This window comes from Microdochium trichocladiopsis (genome assembly GCF_020744255.1).
Source record: "Microdochium trichocladiopsis strain MPI-CAGE-CH-0230 chromosome Unknown B0I36scaffold_13, whole genome shotgun sequence".
NCBI classification, from domain to species: Eukaryota; Fungi; Ascomycota; class Sordariomycetes; order Xylariales; family Microdochiaceae; genus Microdochium; species Microdochium trichocladiopsis.
Genome location: NW_025763556.1, coordinates 1245137 through 1267665, shown reverse-complemented (window position 1 = coordinate 1267665; position 22529 = coordinate 1245137). Strand labels below are relative to the sequence as shown.

Below are 22529 nucleotides of genomic sequence, written 5' to 3'. Positions count from 1 at the left end.
CCCAGCAAATTATGCCTGTTGAGATGAAAAAGAGCCTACCCTGTCACAACAGCCATATGATGCAGGGCCTCGTCGAATCCCGCCGCCCCAAAGCAACTTTGGCGTCTGTCTGCGTGCAGTTATCCGAATTCCTCCGCAGTTGGTGTTCTCCAACCATCCCAAAATTAGTGAGTGTTGTACAAAGGTACTCAGAAATGTGACGTCTCGGTCGGGGAGAGGAGAATGCCCATTGTGATCTGTCCAGGTCAGCAGTGAAGGCAGGCAAGCCATGCACAAACCGTTCATCATTGTGTGATCGCCAGGGACGATGTTGGTCACTTTGCCATCCAATCATCTTGCCGTGAAAGGAAGCACTTATTACTACAGACCTCATGGACAAGATTCGTTATGCACGACGTATCTCTTCCACGTCTTGTCCATAAGCCCTTCTGGCGTCCCTTGTCCTTCCCCAGTTCATCGCTTGTGGTTAGCAGCACGATATCTCGTGGCCCTCAGGAAGCACTGCTTGCAGCTCTGAGGATCTGCCAGACGTTCTACTCCGCATCCAGATCATTTAATCGCAGGACAAATCCTCAAGTCCGAGTCGGTCAGCTGATCGAGAATCCGAGGATTGCCTCCGCTATACGTGAAATACATCCGGTGGTCCATCCCACGCACGTTTCCAGGGGTTGACCTGCCAGACCATCTCGGGAATGTATTCATTCCCAACGCCAACCAAATTGGGGAAAGGAGCCAGCGAATTCCAGGGGTTATCAGTCCGCCGAACTGCACTGCAATCTAAACCTTTAGGGGTGTTGTGGCATAATGAGAGCCGCACGATCTGTGGCGGCGACCGGGTCGGAATCATCAAGGGTAAGCAGTTATCTACCAAACAGCCAAACACGAAGATGTGCAAGCATGGTAAGACCCTCGTCTACTAACCGGAGGCGCTCTATAGCAATATGGCTCATTCACTGTGGCAAACGGCAAGATACTGAAGCGCATTATGGCATCCTCATCTTTTCCCATGTCATGTAGATCTCCGTGCTTGTCACAGTCTACCGGATCTTTGTTGAACTTGCCCGCCGGCCCCTAGCACGAGCTGTAAGAGCATGGCTTTTGCATCTTGACGCAGAAGGCCCGCGCAACGGCCGTCGCCAGCGGCGGCGCAGGTGTTACCGAGACGGCCCAAGCTCGGCGATCCGCTATGCCTGAACCAGTTCCTCTGTACTTTAATCACAACTCGCGCCTCTCGTGAAGGGTGTGGACGGAGGCCAAATGAACTGGGCCAGTAACTGCCGACCACTTCCGGCTCCGTTCCGTGTTAGACCGAGTTTGCGAGACGATCATGCTCCCGACCTTTCCTCGCGGTTTTACGGTGCGCTTGACACCGGATGCAAATCATTCGTGGCTTGGCCCCGGTCTGACCACTAAGAACTCAACAAAATACCTTTCTGGGTAGTCTTACTCGATGCATGCCAATAAGAGCCGACAACTCGGACCGACTTGAAGCGAAACACCGACCCACCGACGGACTTGGGAGGCACACCACCGACCGGGAGGAATGCGATCGGACCCGACGAACGGCATTCGTCCAGCCACCGAAACTGTACCGCCGTCTGTCAAATTGCGGTCCGAGGAATCTGTTATCGCGCCGGCCAATAGGTCAACTCCGAGCACGTCAAAGACATTGCTTTATTCGGAGGGCATTTGTCAGCTAGGAATCCGGTCTAAAGCATTGCAAAATGTTTTTAGAAAGTTAAGTTAGGCCCGATGGTCTATCTAGTCCACCATGAACCACAGTTTATATGCCGCTTTGGACAGGCATCGTGCATGTCAGAATACTGCTCAACCTAGCATCCTCAGCAAGCCCCCTTTACCCCACAAACCTTCGAAGTCAGCACCTTCAAAATGATTTCCACGGATTCGAGTGCCATGACGGCCATAAGTGCCTTCATCCTGGCTCCGAACGTCCTCATTACGGCTGCTCTTCTTGTCGCCGGCAATGCCGTCTTCTTTCTACTTTCTCGCCGCCCAAAGGGTTTCCCCCCTGGCCCGCCTGGTCTCCCAGGCCTCGGCAACCTCTACCAGATCAACAAGTCGATCCCTGCCTTGACCTACAGCGCCTGGGCGCTCAAGTACGGCCAAGACAAGCCCATGGGCGTCAAGCTGGGCAGCACCAACATCGTGGTGCTCAACAGTGCGCGGATGGTGCGCGACCTGTTTGAGCGGCGCGGGGCCATCTACAGCGACCGGCCGCGGCCGAACGGCGAGGACGAGAAGTGGAAGTTCCAGACGCACCAGGTGCCAGCCTCGCTCTTCCACGACAGCGGGCCCTGGCTGACGCGGTGGCGCAAGGAGTTCAACGGGGCCCTCGGCAGCGCGGCCGCCGTCGCGCGCCTGCACCCGATGAACGACGCCGAGACGGCCCGCGTGCTGGTCGCGCTGCTCGAGGCCGGCCCGGCCGCCCGGCGCGCCGACCTCGAGGACATGATCCTGAGCTGGGTCACGAGCGTGCCGTGCATCGCCGTGGTCGGGCGGCGGCCCGACGCCATGGCCCACCACGGCTTTGAAATGGACGTCTTCCGGCGCCGGACCGCCGGCTACATGATGCTCCACAAGCCCGACCTAATGGACCGGATCCCGGTGCTCAGGCACCTCCCCGGCAAGTTTGGCATGGCCCGCTGGAGGGCCAAGTCTCAGGCCGTCGCGAAGGAAGTGTTTGAGATCAAAGACCAGTTCCTCAGCGCGGCCAAGGAGCACCGGGCGGCGCTGGACGCTGCCGCCGCCGCCGGAAAAGGTCTCAACAACAACAACAACGGAACCGAAGGGCTCTATGAGAGCCTAGGGGCCAAGATGCTGCGGGAGCAGCGAGAGAACAGAGACAAGGACGTGTGGACGGACCTAGGCCTTTCGGCGTGGAACATTGTTGCGGCAGCCATGTACACGTCGCTTGCCACCTTTTCCACCATGCTGATGATCGTGGCCAAGTACCCAGAGGTGCAGCAACGCATCAGGGAAGAGGTGCTGCAAGTGTCGGGCGGCGACGGGGCGCCATTGAAGTCCACTGACGTTGCCCGCTTGATGTACACGGAGGCATTCTGGCATGAGGTAAGCGACTCTGAGAAACAAAATAGATGCTGACACGAGAAAGAGATTTGGGGGACTTGCGTTAACAAATGACGATACACAGGTCAATCGGTGGAGGCCGGTAGCCCCCCAGGGCATTCCACACGCTCCCGCTCAAGAAGACGTGTACGACGGATACCAGATTCCCAAGCACACTGCGGTGTACGCCAACGTGTGGCACATCCACCACTCTCCGGAGGACTACGAGTCGCCGGAAAAGTTCGATCCGGAGCGGTTCCTACGCCACCCCTTCGGGATGCGGCCGGGCGCGGCGCACGACCCAACCACCATGGACGCATCGGCGGGCTCTGCGACGGCGAGCGCCCGCGCCACGTACTCGTTTGGGTTTGGGCGCCGGGTATGTCCTGGGATGCTGCTGGCCAAGCAGAGCCTGATGCTGGGGCTGGCCAAGATCTTGTGGGCGTTTGACGTGCTGCCAGCCCAGGCAGGGGAGGAGCTGGATCTGAACGTCGAGACGGGCTTTGTGCAGGGGCTCATCACTTTCCACCCCAAGCACCTCGATGTCTCGCTGAAACTGAGGCCGGGACGCAGCAAGCAGGATATCCTGGACCACTACTCGGAGACCTACAAAGTCGAGGCCGAGCTTATGGGCTGGTAGGATGCTCCAGGGATCTGACACGACGCAGGGCTGGCTTCAGAGTTACTGGCGTCTTCATCTCACTCTGAGTCCTTGGCGAAGACATCATAGCGTCTTCTATATTTTATTCTGCCTCTGGTTTGCTTTTGTGCAAGCTACAAGTCTTTTGTGGTAGTATCTGTGGGACGATCGCTGGATACATGGCCACCTGAATGTCAAGCCACTCCAAGGCGCATTGTACTCAAGAAAGCATTTCCTGTAAATTGAAGGTTGTATCAGAAGTCAATTCCGTCTCCTAGATATCCTAAGACAACGTGAACACGGTCGTGAATTGTGTGACGAGCAACGAACCCTCAAGTGCCACGTGACAGAGGCCTGGGTACCGAGAGGATTCGCCAGCGGGGAAGAAGCGGCCGCGGGAAGAGACGCGGGTACTAGAACCACGGGCCCCAAGTTGGACAACACTGGACAGCACTTGAGTTAGGAATCATTCCGTATGTCTATTCCGCATTGACCTGCTTATTTCTGCAGAGCGAGCATCGGGCTTTGGTACAAGACCCTTTTCAGGACGCCGAGCTCTCCCGGTGACATAAGGCGTTTGCCAGGTTCGCCTATCACTGGCTCGGACAGGCCTGGAACACTCCCTTGTCTGGCCCGGGAGCCCGCCGAGAGTGATTGCAACCTGGGCAGCAGCCTATCCGGGTTTGCGCGCTGTTAAAAAAGCGTTTGTCGCCAATACCGGTGACAAAGAGGGCGGGGCGTGATGTTGCAGCAGATGTAATAACCTGGAGAGTGGCGTCAGCATTGTTGCGGCTTCTCCGCGGAGGGCGGCAGACATGATGAAGTGGTTGCTGTCGAATATGTTATCTTGCATCAATATGTGCGCCACATGGTCGATCACTTTGATGAGCAGGACGTCCGGCATGCAGACCATGAAACACCGACGTGCGGACCGAACCGGATGCCGACGCCGAGCTGCACTATCAGCAGAAAAACAAAGGCAAGGTGCGAACACCGAGGTTCCCGGCATCGGCGGAAAACAGTCCACCGAGCCGAGCAGCGTATCATTGTACCCCAGCGGACAGGGGCAGGGGCAGGGGTGCACGGGGACGGCTCGTTGAGCAGGGATCTGGGTCACATACTCGAGCAGGGTCTAGACCAGTCTGCCGCTCCGGTCGGGCAGGCCTTGGCAATCGTCCGGGCTATCTACCGATCTGTCGTCGAATCGGTCAACGTGGATTATGGTTCAGAAGCGTTCCATCACGGAAGCAGACTGATGCTACGGTATCATGAAGAAACGCCTGGCATGTGACGTAACCAGGGTTCTTGCTTCCCCTCTGTCTGTTGACTGATAGATGTGCAGCTCGGCCGGACAGAAAGTGGGGGTTCTCATTTCGAATTATACACAATAAGCAAGAGAGTATATCGCCCTACAAGCCTGCGCGTAGCTCTACCGTAAATGCCAGCCGAGCAGGGCAGTTTTCCGTGGCGCAGCGGCAACTCCGCCCAGCGTGGGCATAGCTGCACGACGCGGAGATCCAGCCCCCTTGCGGCAAGCCACAATCTGCAGGCTTAAAATGAACCATACTAAAAGCCTTGCCACTATCACATGGGTGGCACACTGTACTATGTTTATGCAGCTCCTTAGGCCCCGGCTGAAATTTAGGAAGGAGACAATTTGACTGCAAGCTTTGGCATTCTCTTGACTTTAGGGTTCCTGAACACAGGCCGTGGCACGACGGCCTCGTGTCTCTAAGAGCAAAGCAATCTGCGCGAACGATTATGCTGTGACAAAACGTTTCTACCCCCTATTCCCTGACGCCTGATGCCCTTCACCAGTATCGTCAATTGATCCCATGCTGCTGTGGTGAAGCACTATAGGTGGCAGACCAATAATCCCGCCTTCTCAACGCGCCCATGCGAAATTGACTTGGTGGGCGCTTGTGTGCTTGTGTGCTTGTGTGCGTCACCTTCACTGTCTTTAAAACACCGCCCAGAACTTCTTAGTGTAGAGAGTCTTGGCATAGAAGACGACTGCCGAACCAGCCAGGGACATGACACCTCCAAAGATCTTGACGTGCAGCCAGCCGTCGTCTACAGAACTCGCGCTCTGCAAGATGCTCCCGCCGATGGGCGCCATGGTGAGCGCGGGAAGCGAGAGGATGAGCATGACAACGCCGATGCGGTAGCCGATCTCGGGCAGAGGGGACACGGTCGCCGGCAGGGCCGCGAGGAGACTGACGAAGGCGCCTGAGAGGAAGCCGAACGCGACAGCGAAGCCAATGGTGGCGGCCTCGTATGTGGCCGGGATCCAGAGGGCCAGCTCGATGATGCCCGAGGCGGCGCCGGCGATGATGAACACGTTCCATCGGCCGGCGATGTCAGACCAGTATCCAGAGCCCAAACGCCCGAAGAGACTTTGTAATGTAAGCAAGGTCAGCCATCATCTCAAGCGAATCGCAGTGTTTGGGGGCGGGAAGCTTAAACTCACCTCGCACCATTGAAGATGGCCACCAAGTAAAGCGACATGGATTCGGACACGTGGGCCTGCTCCAAACCCTGCAAGGCCAAGAAGTTGACAGGAATGAAGATGCCGTACATTAGGATGAACATTCCCAGCAACATCATGACGAAAGGGAACTCCTTGAAGGGAGCGGCCAGGGTTACGGCCTGCGTCTTCTTGGGAGCTGGTGCTGTTCTCGTCCGGAGGGTGAAAATTGCGACGATTTGCAGGGCCAAGATGAGAAAGGCGGAGATGCGCATGGCCCAGGGATATCCGGTACTGGGATTCTCAATCAGGCGGTTGATCATGATGGGGAAGACGACGCCGCCAAGAGACGAGCCGGTCACCATGACGCCCATCGCTAGGCCTCTCTTTTTGTGAAACCATGTTGCAATAGTGGAAATCGCTGTTGTGGAGGTGTTGTCAGCAAGGAAATCGAGGTTTCCCGGGTGAGGTCAAGGGTGGAACCTACCGGGCGAGTACAAAAAACTCAGACCGATTGCACTGCAAACACCCTGGGCCAAGAGGAACTGGTAGTACTCGGTCGCCAGGGACGCCATCATGAGCCCAAACACATGCAAGAACGTGCCGACCAGAATGAGCGGCGTTGGGCCATACTTGTCAAACAGAAAGCCGACGGCAGGCCCCATAAAAAAAAGGAAAAAGATCTCGAGCGACGGGATCCATGCAATGGTGCTGCTGTCGTAGTCCTTGAGAGGACCGAATTCGTAATAGCTCTGAAAAACGCCCACGCCTGCCAAGAAGAGTTAGGGCTTGCACGCCAAGAACAAGTCGGGGGCCGGGTAAATGCGCCATGTCAGCTTCGGGACGGGCCGGCGAAGCTTAGGCAAAGCTTGGGCAACGCTTACTGTTCATCCAGCCGAAGCTATTGAAGGAGCAGCACCAAGCGCCTAGAACAGCGAGCCAGGCGCCGGTGCCACCATCGGGAGGGCCGTCAACTTGCAGCTGGACCTCGTTATCTGGCTTGTCAGAACCATGAGACAGCTGTGATTCGTCGGCGGTTTGTGAACCCCCCTGCACGGTGTCGCTGTCGGTTGGGACAGCCTTTTCTGAAGACATGGTCTCCTGCTTGCGGTGACTTATTTGGGGAGCGAGGACTGATCACTGAAGGAGTCAGAGGCAAAGAATTTTGAGAAGAGTAAACAAGGAGATGAGTTGGTGACGGCGTTGTGGTGACGGAGCTGTAAAGTAGCTGGAGGAAGCCTTGCTCAGTTTTTCTCAAATTTTGCTTGTTTCTTTTGACGGCATGTACGCGAGCTCACGCGCTTATTAATTCGAGACAACATAGCAGATAACCTCGCTCGCTTACAAATTCGAGGCAGATACTACATGACGGCTTGCGCCGGACTGAGTCCTATGCATGGTACTTTGAAAATGAAAGGGGTCCCGTGCATGGTTCTTTGAACAAGCAAACAGAGCAGCACGGAAAAAGCCAGGATCTGCACGCCTCGTGGGGTTACACCAGGGCCCGGCTTGTGCTCCCGGATAGAACTTGACCCATTTCGTCCACAATGCTACCCACCACTAACATGTCCTGCAACCTCGAAAGGCTTATCACGCTGCGACCCTGGGCGCTTGCTAGCCCATGGCCAATAATGAGAGCGCGTCGTGTAAGCTGCAGCTATCGAGATGGTTTCCCAGGACTTTAGCGCACCCCCAACTGATTAGCACTGCACTTTGACAAGATCATTCTACTGCCTACCTCGGCAACTGCAATACGATTTCCTCTCCGGGGCATGGAATGAAGCTGCTTGAGTTTCCACAATGTGGTAGTGTGGAGCAATGTCAACAAAGGGACATGTTGGTGGCGGATAAGACGCGCCAAGCCCTCTTGGAAACTGCCGGCTGGTTCCATTGCCTGCACCAGTGCGTGCGGCTGAGTCCGGTGTTTCCCGTCAGTCACAGGAAAGGTGTTCTTGAACATTAAATCAGTGCTGCAAGGGACTTTTCTTCAGCGCACAATCGCACGGATGGCGCAATACCTATGCACCTTATACTAGCCAACGTCGCAGAGGATTTGCTGACCGCATATCATGGCTTGATGTGAACATGGCTAGGTGCGAACAAGAGCACATCATCATCGAAGTCCAGCGCTGTCAGTCAGCCGCGGATGAATAGGGAAACCGAAGCGGATCTAAGGAAACTACGAGCGTTGCACTGCAGGAAAAATACATAGTTGGTGGCGCCGAGTGAAAACGAAGCGGATTTCGTGGTTAAAGCTGGTCCCCGTGCAACCGCTTCAGCAAAAGGGCCATTCTCCCCCATCGCTACTCTTTACCGGAAATAAGTGCTTCTTTTAGCCGATCCTCACTCAATCTTCATCTCCGGCCGCCCTGTCTTTGGCATACTATGCCGCCTGCACACCGCCAGTCCTGCGACCGTTGTCGTCAGCAGAAAGTCAGGTGCTTGCGAGACAACAATCTCTCTATCCCAGGACCTGGCCCGGTTTCCGCTTCCCTGTTGTGCGACCGCTGTGCTAAAGCAGGAGCGGAATGCAGGTACAGTGGTATGCTTCATGCTTTTTCATTAAGGAACCAACCGCACATGCTTTTAGTCCTCCAGTAACATTACTTGGCGGGGGAGAAAGAGTGGTACGGACCGCGGGATGGGGGCCAGGGCGGACCAACAGACGATGAAACCCAACAAGCTGACCAATCGCTCACAGAGAAACAGCGAGGCCAGCGCCGACGCTGTTCTGTTCGCTCACCGAGCGAAATGAGAAGCACAGACCTCTTCGACCTCGGGTCAGCCTTTGGTCATGTCGATGGGACGCCCAGGTCGTCGGCTGGCCCCTCCCACGTCATGACAGCGTTGATGGGTCACGCTTCTTCTGACCTGCACATTGACGGAAGCGAGACGGCCGCCGGCGGCTTTGGTGCGCCGAACGCCGAGCACGACCTAATGGCACTTCAAATGCCCCCTGCTTCGCGAGAGTCACTGGCAAACTTGCTAGCAGATGCTGTATCTGCTTCATGCATGCCGGGGATGTCCTTTTACGACGCCACCGCCGAAGTTCCAATCATGGAGACCGACGCTGACCACGACGATGCTAGGAGCTTCTTGTTCTCCCAACTGACGGCCGTAAGCCAAAGGGCCATGCGGACAGCCCGCCGTCTTTCCCGCTCTGGCACAGGAGCAGGCGCGACTACCTTGATGGTGTCGTCGCCTGAGGTGACCGAGGCTTTGGAGGACACGAACACGCTGATAAGCACCGTCAACGAAATTATGAATGTGGTAGCGACAGCAGGATGCGACGAGTCAATGACCACGACCGATAGCACCGGACTGGCCATCTCGGCTCTAGCTTGCCACCAAAACCTCATGACGCTCTTCGAAGCCATCTGCGATGCCATAAAGGGTAGACTGCAGGCCAAGAAGGAAGAGCGGGAACAACAGCAAGAACAACAACTACAACACACCACCCGAGACAACAGCGGCGTGGGGCCTCTCAATGTCGCCCAGTTCGTCATGGTGCTGCAATTGCTGATGCATCTCATCAGTCGCATGGGCCGCATCTTGGAGATATCGAACACGACGGCTGAGCAGGAGAGCCAGTTTATCGCACCCGCGGCCATGCTCGATGGCAGTGCCATGGCCACCGACGACTATGCAATCGACATTGGCCCCGACCAGTCTACCGCCTCGTCGGCCACATCAGCCCACCAATCGACGCCACGCCGTAGTGGCCTGCTCGAGCATGTGCAAGATATTGTCGAAAACATACCCAGTGAGCGCGAGAGACTGAGGCGCATTATTCAACAACTGCAGGCGGAAATGGACCATGCGGAGATACACTAGAGGTCGCGAGATGGCTGACATTGTAGACCTGCGGCTATAGAGTTTCAACAGAAAGTTTTAGAACCGCATAGACGGCGGCTCCCTATTCTATACGTAGTAATAAAATCCCCTCAGAACTTCATGTGTCTCTTCAGAAAATCAAACTGCCTGCTCAGAATATGCTCTAGATCCTTGAACATCCAGTCCAAATGGCCACTCCCCTTCAAGATGTCCAACTCCTTGGGGTACCCCATCTGGGTGAAGCAATGAAGCTGGCTGTCCAGGGGACTCGTCTCGTCGAGCTCGGGCGTGACCATCATGGCCGGCGTGGGCGCGACGTACTTGACGACGTGGAGCAGGCTCCACCCCAGGCACTTGTAGTACGTCTGCACTGAGATGCGGTTCTCGAGGGCGATGCCGAGCCGCTCGAGCGCGGGGACGATCTCGGGCGCCATCTCCTGCCCGTTGGGCATGTTGCCGTCCTCGTCAATGTAGGGCAGGTACATGGGGCTTTGGCCTGCCTGCAGCAGCCGGCTCTCACGGTCGTGCATGGCCAGCTCCAGCAGAGGCTTGCGCCTCTCGGCGCTGCCGTCAGTGTTGATCATGGGTGCCATTGCTATGGTGGCCGCCACACGCTTGCTAAAAAGGAAGTGTGAATTAGCTTCGAGGGGGCGTCACGGCGCGTCTGGGCGAAATTCATCGCGCGCGAAACCGGAAAGGCAGCCCACACGTACTCAAATGCAGTCGCCGCAAGAGTGACGTTCCCTCCCCAACATAATCCCCACAGTGCGATCTTGGTCTCGTCGACCAGAGGATGCTGCTTGATCCAGGTCACGGCGTCATGGAGATCCTCGATCTGCTGACGAGGGTCGACCTGCTCGCGCAAGGAGAAGAAGTTAATCACAAAATGTCAGCGGACATGAAAGACGTTGAAAGCTTGCGGGGGTTTTTCCGGAGAAGAAGAACAATCAGCTCCAGAAAGGACACTGAAATTTACCTCATTTCTGGGCTCTCCGTCGCTTGCGCCTACACCGCGCGGATCATAGAGAAGAACGGTGATGCCGTGTTCCTGGAACCACCTTGCAATGTCGGGCAGATTGGCATCCTTGGGGAAGTTGAACTAGAGAAGGGCCAGGCACGCAAGTCATGCATTAGTTTCCTCCCATTTTCTTCACCAACAGGTTTATGGAGCGGGAAACAGCGAGGAAGTAGGCAAAAGGTTCGGAAGGTAGTTACCCCTGGCGTCATTATCATGGCCGGGCCACGCGAGACAGCGGGAAACAGCCATCCGCGCAGCGTAACGCCGTCCAGAGTTCTGATATCGGCATCAAGGCGCGTTAAACCATAGTCCCCCATTTTGCTTGTTCGTTGCGACGGGAGAAGAACAAAATGACCTGGGAAGATGATGCAGATGAGTGCAGGGCAATGTTGACAACCTCCACAATGAAAGACCTTACAGCCAGCTGGATTATATTGAAAATGTATGGGCTAGTCATTGGGTTAAGTTAACGAAATGAGAGAATCAATTTGAACCTGAATGCGGAGGTCATTGTGTGCCGACTGTAGAGGCGGTCGACCGACGATGTAAGTCGGCGCCCGAGCGCAGGGTCTGAGATGTTACCGGGAAGGGAAGTTGCTGACTGTGCCGCCTCCGTAGGTGACCGATCGGGCCGAACCGAACCATGTTGGAACTTGCAAATGAGGCGTCATCGGGGTTAATTCACGTCGGGCCGGCACCGGTATGCTGAGTCGGTGATTGTAGATTCCGGCTTGCGTTATCAGGCGGCCTCCGACTTGGAGATGCAGCAATCATCAGGTACGGTGTCGACTTTTCGAGCGACGGACAAAAGGTAGGCTACCTTGCCGTTGAATTATACTCTGAGCTTCAGGAATGCGAGATGATCCTCAGGAATCACAGATTTTAGGCGGACCCAGCTTGTTATATCAAATGTGGAAGCATTGCAGTAGTGTGTATGAAGTTGAACTCTTCTGCGGATGGGGTAACCTTGTTTAATAGCAGGCAGATAAACAAAATCATCTTGCGAATATTCAAGCCAAGATTTAGTTCGATTTAGTTACCCCAGGTGATGTCTGTATACAGCCCATAGTCCATCTACTGACTACTTAGATACCTCGGACTACGCCATGAGCGGCACAATCAGCGTCTTCGCATTATGCATACTCCCCGTCTTCAAGTCCTCCAAGGCCGCGGGCAAATTGTCAAGCCCGCCGCCCAAAATTTGAACACCGCCAGCCAGCCTCCAGTCGGCACGCACATCCCGCCGCGTGTACTTGATGGCGATGGCATTAGCGGGCTTCTTGAGGCCATAGTAGTACGACGAGCCGGAGCCGACGGCCTCGTAGCACATCTTCATTGAGATGTCGTCGGCGATGAAGTCGAGCGCGTAGAGCAGGCTGTTGTCGGTGTGCACGCGGGCGTCGGCACCGCAGGCCGGCGAGTGGCTGTCGAAGCACGCGGCGGCGCCGTATTCTTGGCACAGGGCGTTGTCGGCGGGCGCGCAGGTCACGATCGGGGTGTAGCCGGCCATCTTGAGGAGCTGAGTGGCCATGATGCCGGTTGGCGTTGTACCGCCGGAGACGAGTACAGTGGTGGTGTTGTTGTTGTCGCCGCCGTGCATCATCGACAGCTGATCGATAGCCGCGAGCCCCATGGCGATCGAACATGCCTCGGCAAAGTCCATCGTATCGGGCACGCGGTAGCTGCTGTCTTGCTCGGCGAGTGCGAACTCTGCAAAGGCGCCTCCATTGCTCATGTCGGTGTCGACTGGGCCAAACGAGCAGACGAGGACGCGGTCGCCCACCTGGAACCGCGTCACGCCCTCGCCCAGCCCGGCGACGGTGCCAGCGAAGCCACAGCCGCCGCCAGCTGGACTTGGAGCAGCAGCATTGGAGGGGAGGTAGTCGACCGTCTTGTGGGCATCGGGTGGGTTGAAACCAACGGAGTGGACGCGGACAAGCAACATGCCGGGTGGCGGGACGGGGATTGGGGCATCTTGGGCAAGGTGGTAGCCGCTGCCTGTGTCGGCGCCTACAAGAGCTCTCATAGTGTCTGACATTGGGATTGATACGTAGGCCGAGGCTCACGAAATTTTACCAAAAGAAAAAGTCAGAATCGAGAATCGAAAGTTGAGAATCTTCGAGTTCATGTATATGTCGTGAAGCCAACTTCGCCCTAGATTTCTCGTCCGTGTTACGGATTTGTGGGACGCAGTTCAAACACAAGAGTTACGACTCAAACAGTGCAGCAACAGCCCTGCTGCATTGCGTATAGTCCCGAGGTCACATCAGAGTGACCGGAATTTCCGATCGGGCCGGCGTGGTAACACCGGTGGAAAGTGCACATCGGCACCAATCGGGAGCGTCAGCGGTAAACGCCGCATTCGCTGAGGCAAGGCGCATTAGCTGTACCGGTTGCAATCCGCACAACGACCGCCGCTGTGTTCCGTCTTGGGGCTTTCTGCGTCCCTTGAATTTTGTCGGACCGGAATCGGAGTCGTCACGGTCATATCGCCACAGTTGCAAGTGAAGGCCGATCAAGCGGAGGAGCCAAGGCTATTACACGTCTTGTTTGCAACCCAGTCTGCCAAAAGTCCACTCCCTCGGCTTGATATAGTACAGCTCAATCCTCGTGCTTGACGCCGCCGCAGTATCACCTTTATAGAGTATTCGAGGACCGGGGAAACAGTCTCGAACCAGACCAACTCATATACAGCGCTTCACCTGAATCCAAGCAAGAGATTCGGTCCCCAGAGTCTCAAGATTCGTCCGCCTGTCATCCATCTCGCTGATCCCTCGTCCGTCAACATGGGTAGTCGGCCCGAGATGTTCCCAAGCGAGCCCATCGCCATTGTGGGCAGCAGCTGCCGTCTCCCAGGTGGCGCGAACTCGCCGTCCCGGCTGTGGGAACTCCTGGAGACGCCTCGCAACGTGGTGCAGCAAATACCAGCAAGCCGCTTCAACACGGAAGCATTCTACCATGCAGACAGCCAGCACCATGGAGTAAGCTCCTGTCGCTTCTCTTGGGTGATTTATGTATGCGAACCGAGAAAATATCTAATCAGAAGTTCAGAGCACAAACGTCAAGCACGCATACCTCCTTGATGAAGATCCCCGCGGCTTCGATCGCGACTTCTTCTCGATTAACCCCAAGGAGGCCGAGGCCATGGACCCCCAGCAACGACAGCTCCTCGAGACGGTGTACGAAGGCATCGAATCGGCCGGATACTCGATGCAGCAGCTCCGAGGCTCGTCTACAGCCGTATTTGTCGGCTGTATGTTCTACGACTACCAGTACACAGCGGTCCGGGGTATCGACAGCCTGCCCCAGTACCACGCGACAGGAACCGGGTCATCGATCTTGTCCAATCGGGTGTCGTACTTTTACGACTGGCGCGGCCCATCAGTGACCCTGGACACGGCCTGTTCATCGAGTCTGGTCGCCCTGCATCAGGCAGTCTGTGCTCTCCGGAGCGGCGAGGCTAACATGGCTGTTGCGGCCGGCTCGAATCTGATTCTGGGCCCCGAACCCTTCATCAGCGAGTCCAAGGTTTGTGACCATACCATCCTGTCGCCTGCAACCCACCAGCCACACGAATTCTTGACATCACTTGCCGAGGCCAAGAACTGACGCGTCTGTACATTAGCTCAACATGCTGTCGCCGAATGGGAGATCATTCATGTGGGACTCGCAGGCAGATGGGTACACGCGTGGCGAGGGCTTTGGCGTGGTCTTGCTCAAGACGCTGAGCCAGGCCATCGCCGACGGCGACCACATCGAGTGCGTCATCCGCGAGACAGGCGTCAACTCGGACGGCAAGACGCCGGGCATCACGATGCCGAGCCACGAGTCGCAGGCGCGGCTCATCCGGGACACATACGCCCGATGCGGACTCGACCCGTCGCGGGCATCCGATCGCCCACAATATTTTGAGGCTCACGGCACCGGCACGCCGGCGGGCGACCGTAAGTCACCGAGATTTTTCTTTTGTCAAACTCTGATAGTCGGTGGGATGCCTAGTACTGACAAACCAATCCTCCCGTTTCACTGCCTTAGCCATCGAAGCCCGAGCGATCCAGAGCGTCTTCTTCCCCCATGACGGCGGCGACACTGACGTCGATCAAAACGACCACCGCGAGCTCATGGTGGGTAGCATCAAGACCATCATCGGCCACACAGAGGGCACGGCCGGTGTCGCGGGGGTGCTCAAGGCGTCGTTGGCCCTGCGGCACGGCCGCATCCCGGCGAACCTGCACTTCAAGGAGCTCAACCCCAAGATCCAGCCGTACTACACCAACCTACGCATCCCGACCGAGACGGTCGACTGGCCCAGCGTCCCTCAGGGAGGCGTGCGGCGAGTCAGTGTCAACAGCTTCGGCTTCGGCGGCACGAATGCCCACGCCATCCTCGAGAGCTACGAGGGCAGAATCGGCGGTGCCGGACCTTCCGGGGCCGATGGCTCCGACTCCGGCTTTGACACTGCCTCGACCTCCTCGCTGGCCGATGAAGACGGTCTCGCCGACCACGGCCTCAAGCTCAAAGAAGCCCAGGGGGCGGAGGAGGAGGCTGCGGCCGGACCCTTTGTCCTGTCGGCACACTCGAGTGCCGCGCTGGCCGCAAATGCCAGCGCCCTCGCCCGCCATCTGCGCGCCGCCGCCGCCGCCGATGCCCACGCGGACAAGATGGACCTCACGGCTCTGGCACACACGCTGTTCCGGCGCACCCCGTTCTCCTTCCGCGCCGCGTTCCCGGCCTGCTCTGCGCCCGCGCAGCTCGCCTCCAAGCTCGAGGAGGCCACCAAGTCGCTGGAGCGCCGGCCGGCGGTCACCTCGGTATTTCCCGAGTCCTTGCCGCCACGGATCCTGGGCATCTTCACGGGCCAGGGCGCGCAGTGGGCGACCATGGGCCGGGAGCTGTACCACGGGGGCAGGGGGTCGGCAACGTCGGCCCCGTTCCGCGCCGCCATCGACGACATGCAGCGGAGCCTGGACGCCCTGCCTTTCCCCGAGGACCGCCCGACCTGGCGGCTGGCGGACCAGCTGCTCGCCGAGGGAGAGATCTCGCGCGTGGGCGAGGCCGCCGTCTCGCAGCCCCTGTGCACGGCGCTCCAGATCGCCCTGGTGGACACCCTCCGGGCCGCGGGGGTCGACTTCGCCGCCGTGGTCGGGCACTCGTCTGGCGAGATCGCGGCGGCCTACACGGCGGGCTACCTCACCGCGGGGGATGCGATCCGCGTGGCATACTACCGCGGTCTGCACGCCCGCCGTGCCCAGGGACCGGGTGCGAGTCGCGGCAAGATGATGGCCGTGGGGATGGGCTGGGAGCAGGCGGCCGCCTTTTGCACCGAGGTTGAGTTTGACGGAGCCCTGGTTGCCGCGGCGAGCAACTCGCCGACGAGCTGCACCCTGGCAGGGGATGCCGAGATCGTCGACAAGGCTGCTGCGAGGCTGCAGCAGGAGGGCACGTTTGCGCGGGTGCTCCAGGTCGACACGGCGTACCACTCGCATCACATGCTGCCCTGTGCCGGCCCTTATCTCGAGTCGCTCAAGGAATGCGGTGTCAAGGTGCAGACGCCACCGACGCTGGAGAAGCAGAAACAGCGATGCAAGTGGTACTCGAGTGTCTGGGACAACGACGACCACCAGGCGGTTGACAGCAGTCGGCTGCTTGAGGGCCAATACTGGGTCGACAACCTCACGCGGCCGGTGAAATTCAGCCAGGCACTGGCGCGGGCGCTGGACGAGGACCATGTCTTTGATCTGGCGCTCGAGGTCGGACCGCACCCGGCGCTCAAGGGTCCGGCCTTGGAGACGGTCAAGACGTCGACCGGCGGAGCGGTCTCGCTGCCCTACGCCAGCGCCTTGAAGCGAGGCCAGAATGCCGTCGAGTCCTTCACGGAAGCCCTGGGGACTCTCTGGTCTCTGTTCCCGGCGCCGCCCGGTGGAAAGCCCGTCATCACCTTTGAGGGCGTGCGTCGGGCCCTGCGACAGGATTCCCCAACCGCCGACATGGACATGGACGAGCTGAGAGTCCTCAAAGGTCTGCCGCCCTACTCGTGGAATCATGCCAGCCCCATCTGGAAGGAGTCGCGGGCCTCGCGGCTCTTCCGCGTCGGCGCTCGCCGTGGCCACCGCCGGCACGAGCTCCTGGGCCACCCTGTCGTGTATGGTGGTGGCGGTGTACGCGACACCAAGCGAGAGGTGCACTGGAAGCAGGTGCTCAGGCTGCAGGAGCTTCCCTGGCTCGCGGGACATGTCATCCAGGGAGAAGTCTTGTTCCCGGCGTCGGGCTACCTGTCCATGGCGTACGAGGCTGCTCTCCAGCTTGTCGCCGTCGACGACAACGACGACGGCAACAACAATAAGAAGCAGAGGCCGGTCCGGCTCGTCGAGCTCCATGATGTCGACATTGTGCGGGCCATGCGCCTCGAGCAGGACTCTGGGCTGGAAGTGGTGCTGACCGTCCGCGTGACGGGCCAGTCGGACGACTGCATCTCCGCACAGGTGGCATGCTACAGCGGACCCGTGGACGCGCCGCTGCCGCTGGACATGCCGCAGACGGCACTTTCTGCCCACTTTACCGGAGGAGTCCGGCTCTGGCTCGGCCGGTCCGCGTCCGTATCCGGGGCCGGGGCCGACCAGGAGGAGGAGGAGAAGGAAGTGCTGCCGCGCCGGGCTGGGGAGGATGCCAGACCCTTACCGATGGACGCACTCGACATGGAGCAGCTCTACTCGAGCCTGGCCGAGGTTGGCCTGCAGTACGCGAGCCCCTTCAAGGCCAAGGCCATGTTGCGGCGGCTCCATCGAGCCACGGTGACGTTGTCTTCGCCGCCTAAAGCCTCTGCCCTCCATGCCTGCATGCATCCCGCACCCGTCGACACGGCTGCCCAGGGGCTGCTCGCCGCCTTCTCATTCCCGGGCGATGACCGCCTGTCGACTCTGTACCTGCCCACACGGGTCGACTGTGTCCGGATCGTGCCCCCCAACAGCCGATTGTCTACGTCTGCGAGCGCGAGCAGCACTGAGAACTTTGATGAGGACCAGGAGCAGCAGCAGCAACAGCTCACTGCCGACGCAACGGTGACCTCGACGGCCGGCTCCACCATTGTGGGTGACATTGACGTGTTCAACGCGGCCGACGAGGTCAAGGTGCAGATCCGCGGCATCTGCCTGACCGCGGTCGGCCAGCAGCAGCGTGACGCCTGGCTGTACGCGGGGACGCGGTGGGTGCGAGACGCCGACTCGGGCATCGAGCCGGAGCGGGCGGCGACGCTGTCGGACGAGCTCAACGTGCAGTACGAGGTGCTGTCCCGGGCGTCCTACTTCTACCTGCGGCAGTTCCGCACCATCCTGCCCCAGGAGATGCTCATCATGAGCAAGTCGTACAGGCGCAACGTGGCGTGGGCGCTCGAGGTCCTGCTGCCGCAGATCGAGGCCGGCAAGCACTCGGGCCTGCCGGGGTTCAAGCAAGAGTGGAAGGACGACACGCCCGAGATGATCGAGGCGCTGCGGCAGGAGAGCATCGGCAGCCAGAAGAGCGACGAGGAGCGGTACCACTGCGAGATGCACTGGGACTTCCTGCGGTCTGTCGGGGACAAGCTCATCTCGGTCGTCCGCAGCATGACGCCCTGGGTGCGCATCTGGACAAGCCACCAGCTCGAGTGGGTGTACGCCGACGGCATCGGCTACAGCGCCGCCAACCGCGACGCGGCCACGCTCGTCGCCCAGCTCGCCCACCGGTTCCCGCGCCTCAACATTGTCGACGTCGGCGCCGGCACCGGCGGCACCTCGGGTGCCGTGCTCCGGGCCCTCCAGGAGCAGCTGCTGCCGTACGCGGCCTACAACTACACCGACATCTCGGCCGACGTCCTCGACCGGGCCCGCGTCCTGCACGGCCACCACAGGAACGTGACCTTCAAAAAGCTCGACATCGACAAGGACCCGGCCGCGCAGGGTTTCCCCGACGGGAGCTTCGACCTCGTCATCGCTTCCAAGATCCTCCACAAGCTCAAGTCCCTGCCGGACGCGCTGCGCCGGTGCCGCCAGATGCTCCGCCCGGGGGGCCAGCTGATCCTGCTCGAGCCCACCGACGACTTCCTCATGTCGCAGATTGTCAAGCTGGCCCTGCCCGACTTCTTTGTCGGCCTCGACGACGGCCGCGTCAACGGTCCCACCGTCGACCTCGAGCGCTGGGACCAGCTCCTCCGGGAGACGGGGTTCGCGGGCGCCGACAGGACCAGCACGAGGACCGTCTCGTACTGCTCCGTGATTGTGGCGCACGCCGTCGACGACACGGTCCAGCTCCTGCGGGAGCCGCTTGCCGCCGCGCCCGAGGCTTTGGCACCGTCGCTTGGCGGCAGTGACGTCTTCATCGTGACTGGGGCTGGCGGCGGTGGTGGTGGTGCCGTCACTTCCAGTCTCGCAGCCCAGTGTCAGGATATCTTGCAGGCCGCCATCACCACGTCTTCTTCCAAGACGGCAGTCGTCACCATCATTCCCGGTCTCGAGGCCGTGAACACGACCCACAACATCACCCCGGGCTCGACCGTGCTGTGCCTGGCCGAGCTGGACTGTCCCGTCTTCTCTCAGACCGGCGCCGCCGACGACCAAGAGGGCGATGATGCTGTGGTTGTGGCGCAGCGTTTCCGCGGACTGCAGCAACTGATGGCGACGGCCGGGTCCGTCCTGTGGGTGACGACGGGCGCCCGCTCCGGCCGCGACCCCTGCGCCAACATGGTCGTCGGCATGGGCAGCACGCTGCGGGCAGAACGCGGCTCGTCACTCCGGCTGCAGTTCCTCGATGTCGAGAAGCCCTCGGTCCTGCTTGAGTCGTCGTCGTCGTCGTCGTTATCGCATGGGGGCCCGGCCTTGCTGACCACGATGCTCCTCCGTCTCGCCATCTTCGACCCGGCAAAAAGCCGGGAGGACGTGCTCTGGACGCAGGAGCCCGAGCTGGGCCTGAGCGAGGCGGGCGCGCTCTACATCCCCCGCGTGCTGGCGCTCGACGGGCCAAACCAGCGGAACGCCGCGCGCCGACGCAGGGTGACGCAACAGGTCGTCTTGCCTTCTCCGTCGTCCCCGTCTCCGTCCCCGTCTCCGGGCCCGGCTGTCGTGCTAGAGCGCGGTCAGGAGGCGGCGTCATGGGAGCTCAAGACAGCCGAGCCGCTGCAAGTCACTCTGAATGAGGGCAAGGGAGTGGTAGTGCGCGTGCAGGTAATCGCATCTTCCCTGCAGCGATTCACTTGCAGCGATGCCGGCTCGGCTTCAGCAGCATTGTGCTATGTCTGCGTCGGCCGAGACGTGGCATCCGGCGAGAAGGTCGTCGCCCTGTCCCAAGTAAACGGCTCCCTCGTCTCCGTAGCCAGGGAACACCACGTCCTGCGGCGCTGGCCACAGTCTGACAAAGGGGACGCGGACAACGACAACGACGCGGCATGGCTGCAGACGTTCCTCGCGCGGGCGTGTGCCAGCCGCCTGCTTCTTGGCGTCCACGGGCCTGCGTGGATCCACGGCGCTCCGGGGCAGCTCGGCGAGGCTCTCGACGTGGTGGTCCGCGAGAAGGGCATCGCCGTCTTCCAGACCACGTCGGCCGCCAGCGCAGCAGGCGTGGCGACGGCGACGTTTGTGCACCCTTACGCGCGGGAGGATGACTTGCTCGGTCTCCCGCTGCCCGAGGGCCTGCGGACTTTTGTCAATCTCTCTACAAGTCAGAGTGGTGCTGCCGCCAAGGCCATGTGCTCTGCCCGCTCGGTCGCGGTCAAGCAGGTTGACTGGGCTGATCTGATGGCCGGCTTCGAGATCCACGATCTAAACCATCTCGCCAAGGGCCATGACCTCGTCAAGAACAGTGGCAGCTCCGGCGAGAGCAACTTAGTGACGCTTGAGCAGGTTTCGGCCGGCCTACTGCCCGTCGAGCAGCAGCTCTCACCCACCGCTGTCGTGGACTGGTGCGCAGCCGAAACCGTCACCGCCGCCGTCTCGCCACTAGAGCACGCCGGGCTGTTCTCCGCCGACAAGACGTACCTCCTGTGCGGCATGACGGGCGACATGGGCATCTCGGTGTGCCTGTGGATGGTCGAGCACGGCGCCCGCCACGTGGTGCTCATGAGCCGGAACCCGAGCATCTCGCCTCGCATCCTGGGCCACATGGCCAGCAGGTTCGGCGCCGAGGTGCGCCCCATGGCTGTCGACATCACCAACCTCGCCGGCCTGCGGGCCGCCGTGGCGTCCATCAAGGCCGACGACAACAACATGCCCCCGATCGGCGGGGTCATGAACGGGGCCATGATCCTGCGCGACCGGCTCTTCCAGAACATGCCGTGGGACGACTTCGCCGCCGTGCTGGGGCCCAAGGTCGCCGGGTCGCGCAACCTGGACGCCGTCCTGAGCGAGGACGAAGAGCAAGGGGATAAACAGCAGCCGCTCGACTTCTTCATCTGCCTCTCGTCCATCACGTCCATCGCCGGCAACGTGGGGCAGTCGGCCTATGCCGCCGCGAACCAGTACATGACGGGCCTGGTGCGGCAGCGGCGCCGTAGGGGGCTGGCCGCGTCGGTGCTGCACATTGCCATCCTGACGGGCTTTGGGTACATCCACCGCAGCGACGCCGCGCACGCCGAGACCATGAACCGGGCCCTCCGGACGCGGTACAATAACCAGGCCGAGCCCGATCTGCACGCGATGCTGGCCGAGGCTGTCGTCAGTGGCCGTGTCCGCGACGATGACAGTAGTGGCGGTGGTGAGCTCATCACGGGCCTGCGCACCGTGTTCGACGGCGAGAAGCAGCAGGCCCAAGACCCTCGTTTCGCACGCTATCTCAGAGACGAGGCCGACGATGACGGAGACGCCAGCGCAGCAGCGCGTGGTGGTGCGGGAGCAGCGGCGATGAGCGTGCAGGCACAGCTAGCCGAGGTTGGCACCGCCGCTGCCGGCGACAACGATACCACGGCCAAGCAGAGGGCGGTGCTGGAGAAGGCCTTCGCCGTCGCCCTGGGCAGGCTGCTCGACATGGACCCGGACGCGATCGACCCGGCCCGCCCCGTCGCCAGCCTGGGCGTCGACTCGCTCGTGGCGATCCGCATCCGCGAGTGGATGCTGCGCGAGATGGGCGTCGACGTGTCCGTCATCAAGGTCATGTCCGACACGTATCCCATGTCGCGCATGTGCGACGACGTCTTGGTCAGCTGGCGCAAGCAGCAGAAGAAGGATTAGGGTGTGTCAGCTCGATAGGTAACCGGAGGCTCTGGGTTGCTTTTGGTCAAGATTCATTGTTTGGGTTGAACGGAGTGGTGGTGGGACTTGGCATAGGGATCTGGTAATCGGAGGACGAGGTGCCTGGATTTGTTGCTGATTATAGACACTCTCTGATCACAGTGGTCAAGGCGTGCAGAGGAAATCGGGGCTGTACTTTTGGAGTTTGGCGTCGGCGTTACTACTAGGTCCTATCTCGTCTTTCTCCTTGAATGCCAATCGCCACTTTACTCTGTTATCATACTCCGACTTGCG

At 59.7% G+C, this 22529-nt stretch overlaps 7 protein-coding genes across 7 annotated transcripts; 4 read left to right on the top strand and 3 right to left on the bottom strand.

Moving 5' to 3' along the window:
* Window positions 1-1890: 1890 nt before the first annotated feature.
* Window positions 1891-3727, top strand: B0I36DRAFT_355721 (cytochrome P450; the record flags this gene model as incomplete). Its single annotated transcript, XM_046157465.1, has 2 exons — window positions 1891-3090; window positions 3173-3727. 2 exons carry the CDS (start codon window positions 1891-1893, stop codon window positions 3725-3727), a joined length of 1755 nt encoding a protein of 584 aa, XP_046005490.1.
* Window positions 3728-5685: 1958 nt separating this feature from the next.
* On the bottom strand, window positions 5686-6849 carry B0I36DRAFT_338853 (major facilitator superfamily domain-containing protein; the record flags this gene model as incomplete). The annotated part of the gene is made up of 3 exons (XM_046155828.1): window positions 6682-6849; window positions 6198-6615; window positions 5686-6123 (listed from the first exon to the last, which is right to left on the bottom strand). Exons 1-3 carry the CDS (start codon window positions 6770-6772, stop codon window positions 5688-5690), a joined length of 945 nt encoding a protein of 314 aa, XP_046005489.1. The 5' UTR covers window positions 6773-6849.
* B0I36DRAFT_338852 (uncharacterized protein) lies at window positions 6594-7521 on the top strand. The gene is made up of 3 exons (XM_046155827.1): window positions 6594-6615; window positions 6682-6963; window positions 7079-7521. The coding sequence occupies exons 2-3, from the start codon at window positions 6785-6787 to the stop codon at window positions 7122-7124; spliced, it is 225 nt and encodes a 74-aa protein (XP_046005488.1). The 5' UTR covers window positions 6594-6615; window positions 6682-6784; the 3' UTR covers window positions 7125-7521.
* Window positions 7522-9032: 1511 nt separating this feature from the next.
* On the top strand, window positions 9033-10028 carry B0I36DRAFT_355719 (uncharacterized protein; the record flags this gene model as incomplete). Its single annotated transcript, XM_046157464.1, has 1 exon — window positions 9033-10028. One exon carries the CDS (start codon window positions 9033-9035, stop codon window positions 10026-10028), a length of 996 nt encoding a protein of 331 aa, XP_046005487.1.
* Window positions 10029-10083: 55 nt separating this feature from the next.
* B0I36DRAFT_50253 (Alpha/Beta hydrolase protein) lies at window positions 10084-11504 on the bottom strand. The gene is made up of 4 exons (XM_046162973.1): window positions 11244-11504; window positions 11005-11127; window positions 10742-10881; window positions 10084-10646 (listed from the first exon to the last, which is right to left on the bottom strand). Exons 1-4 carry the CDS (start codon window positions 11361-11363, stop codon window positions 10139-10141), a joined length of 891 nt encoding a protein of 296 aa, XP_046005486.1. The 5' UTR covers window positions 11364-11504; the 3' UTR covers window positions 10084-10138.
* Window positions 11505-12023: 519 nt separating this feature from the next.
* Window positions 12024-13215, bottom strand: B0I36DRAFT_338844 (chaperonin 10-like protein). The gene has a single exon (XM_046155826.1). It carries the CDS (start codon window positions 13082-13084, stop codon window positions 12146-12148), a length of 939 nt encoding a protein of 312 aa, XP_046005485.1. The 5' UTR covers window positions 13085-13215; the 3' UTR covers window positions 12024-12145.
* Window positions 13216-13645: 430 nt separating this feature from the next.
* B0I36DRAFT_299443 (uncharacterized protein) lies at window positions 13646-22521 on the top strand. The gene is made up of 8 exons (XM_046151978.1): window positions 13646-14027; window positions 14098-14574; window positions 14672-14990; window positions 15082-15459; window positions 15571-17357; window positions 17394-17642; window positions 17682-20195; window positions 20238-22521. Exons 1-8 carry the CDS (start codon window positions 13833-13835, stop codon window positions 22233-22235), a joined length of 7917 nt encoding a protein of 2638 aa, XP_046005484.1. The 5' UTR covers window positions 13646-13832; the 3' UTR covers window positions 22236-22521.
* The last annotated feature ends 8 nt before the right edge of the window (window positions 22522-22529 follow it).

Excerpts from the sequence above, each read along its gene's own strand:
- B0I36DRAFT_338852 (XM_046155827.1), top strand. The coding sequence starts at position 6,785 with ATGCAAGAACGTGCCGACCAGAATGAGCGGCGTTGGGCCATACTTGTC. Across the intron at positions 6,964-7,078 it reads GCTCTGAAAAACGCCCACGC|TGTTCATCCAGCCGAAGCTA; the intron begins CTGCCAAGAAGA and ends GGCAACGCTTAC.
- B0I36DRAFT_50253 (XM_046162973.1), bottom strand. The coding sequence starts at position 11,363 with ATGGGGGACTATGGTTTAACGCGCCTTGATGCCGATATCAGAACTCTG. Across the intron at positions 10,882-11,004 it reads ACGGAGAGCCCAGAAATGAG|GTCGACCCTCGTCAGCAGAT; the intron begins GTAAATTTCAGT and ends TTGCGCGAGCAG. Across the intron at positions 10,647-10,741 it reads CTTGCGGCGACTGCATTTGA|CAAGCGTGTGGCGGCCACCA; the intron begins GTACGTGTGGGC and ends CTTCCTTTTTAG.
- B0I36DRAFT_338844 (XM_046155826.1), bottom strand. The coding sequence starts at position 13,084 with ATGTCAGACACTATGAGAGCTCTTGTAGGCGCCGACACAGGCAGCGGC.
- B0I36DRAFT_299443 (XM_046151978.1), top strand. The coding sequence starts at position 13,833 with ATGGGTAGTCGGCCCGAGATGTTCCCAAGCGAGCCCATCGCCATTGTG. Across the intron at positions 14,991-15,081 it reads CGGCACGCCGGCGGGCGACC|CCATCGAAGCCCGAGCGATC; the intron begins GTAAGTCACCGA and ends TCACTGCCTTAG. Across the intron at positions 17,358-17,393 it reads CTGCTCTCCAGCTTGTCGCC|CAGAGGCCGGTCCGGCTCGT; the intron begins GTCGACGACAAC and ends AACAATAAGAAG.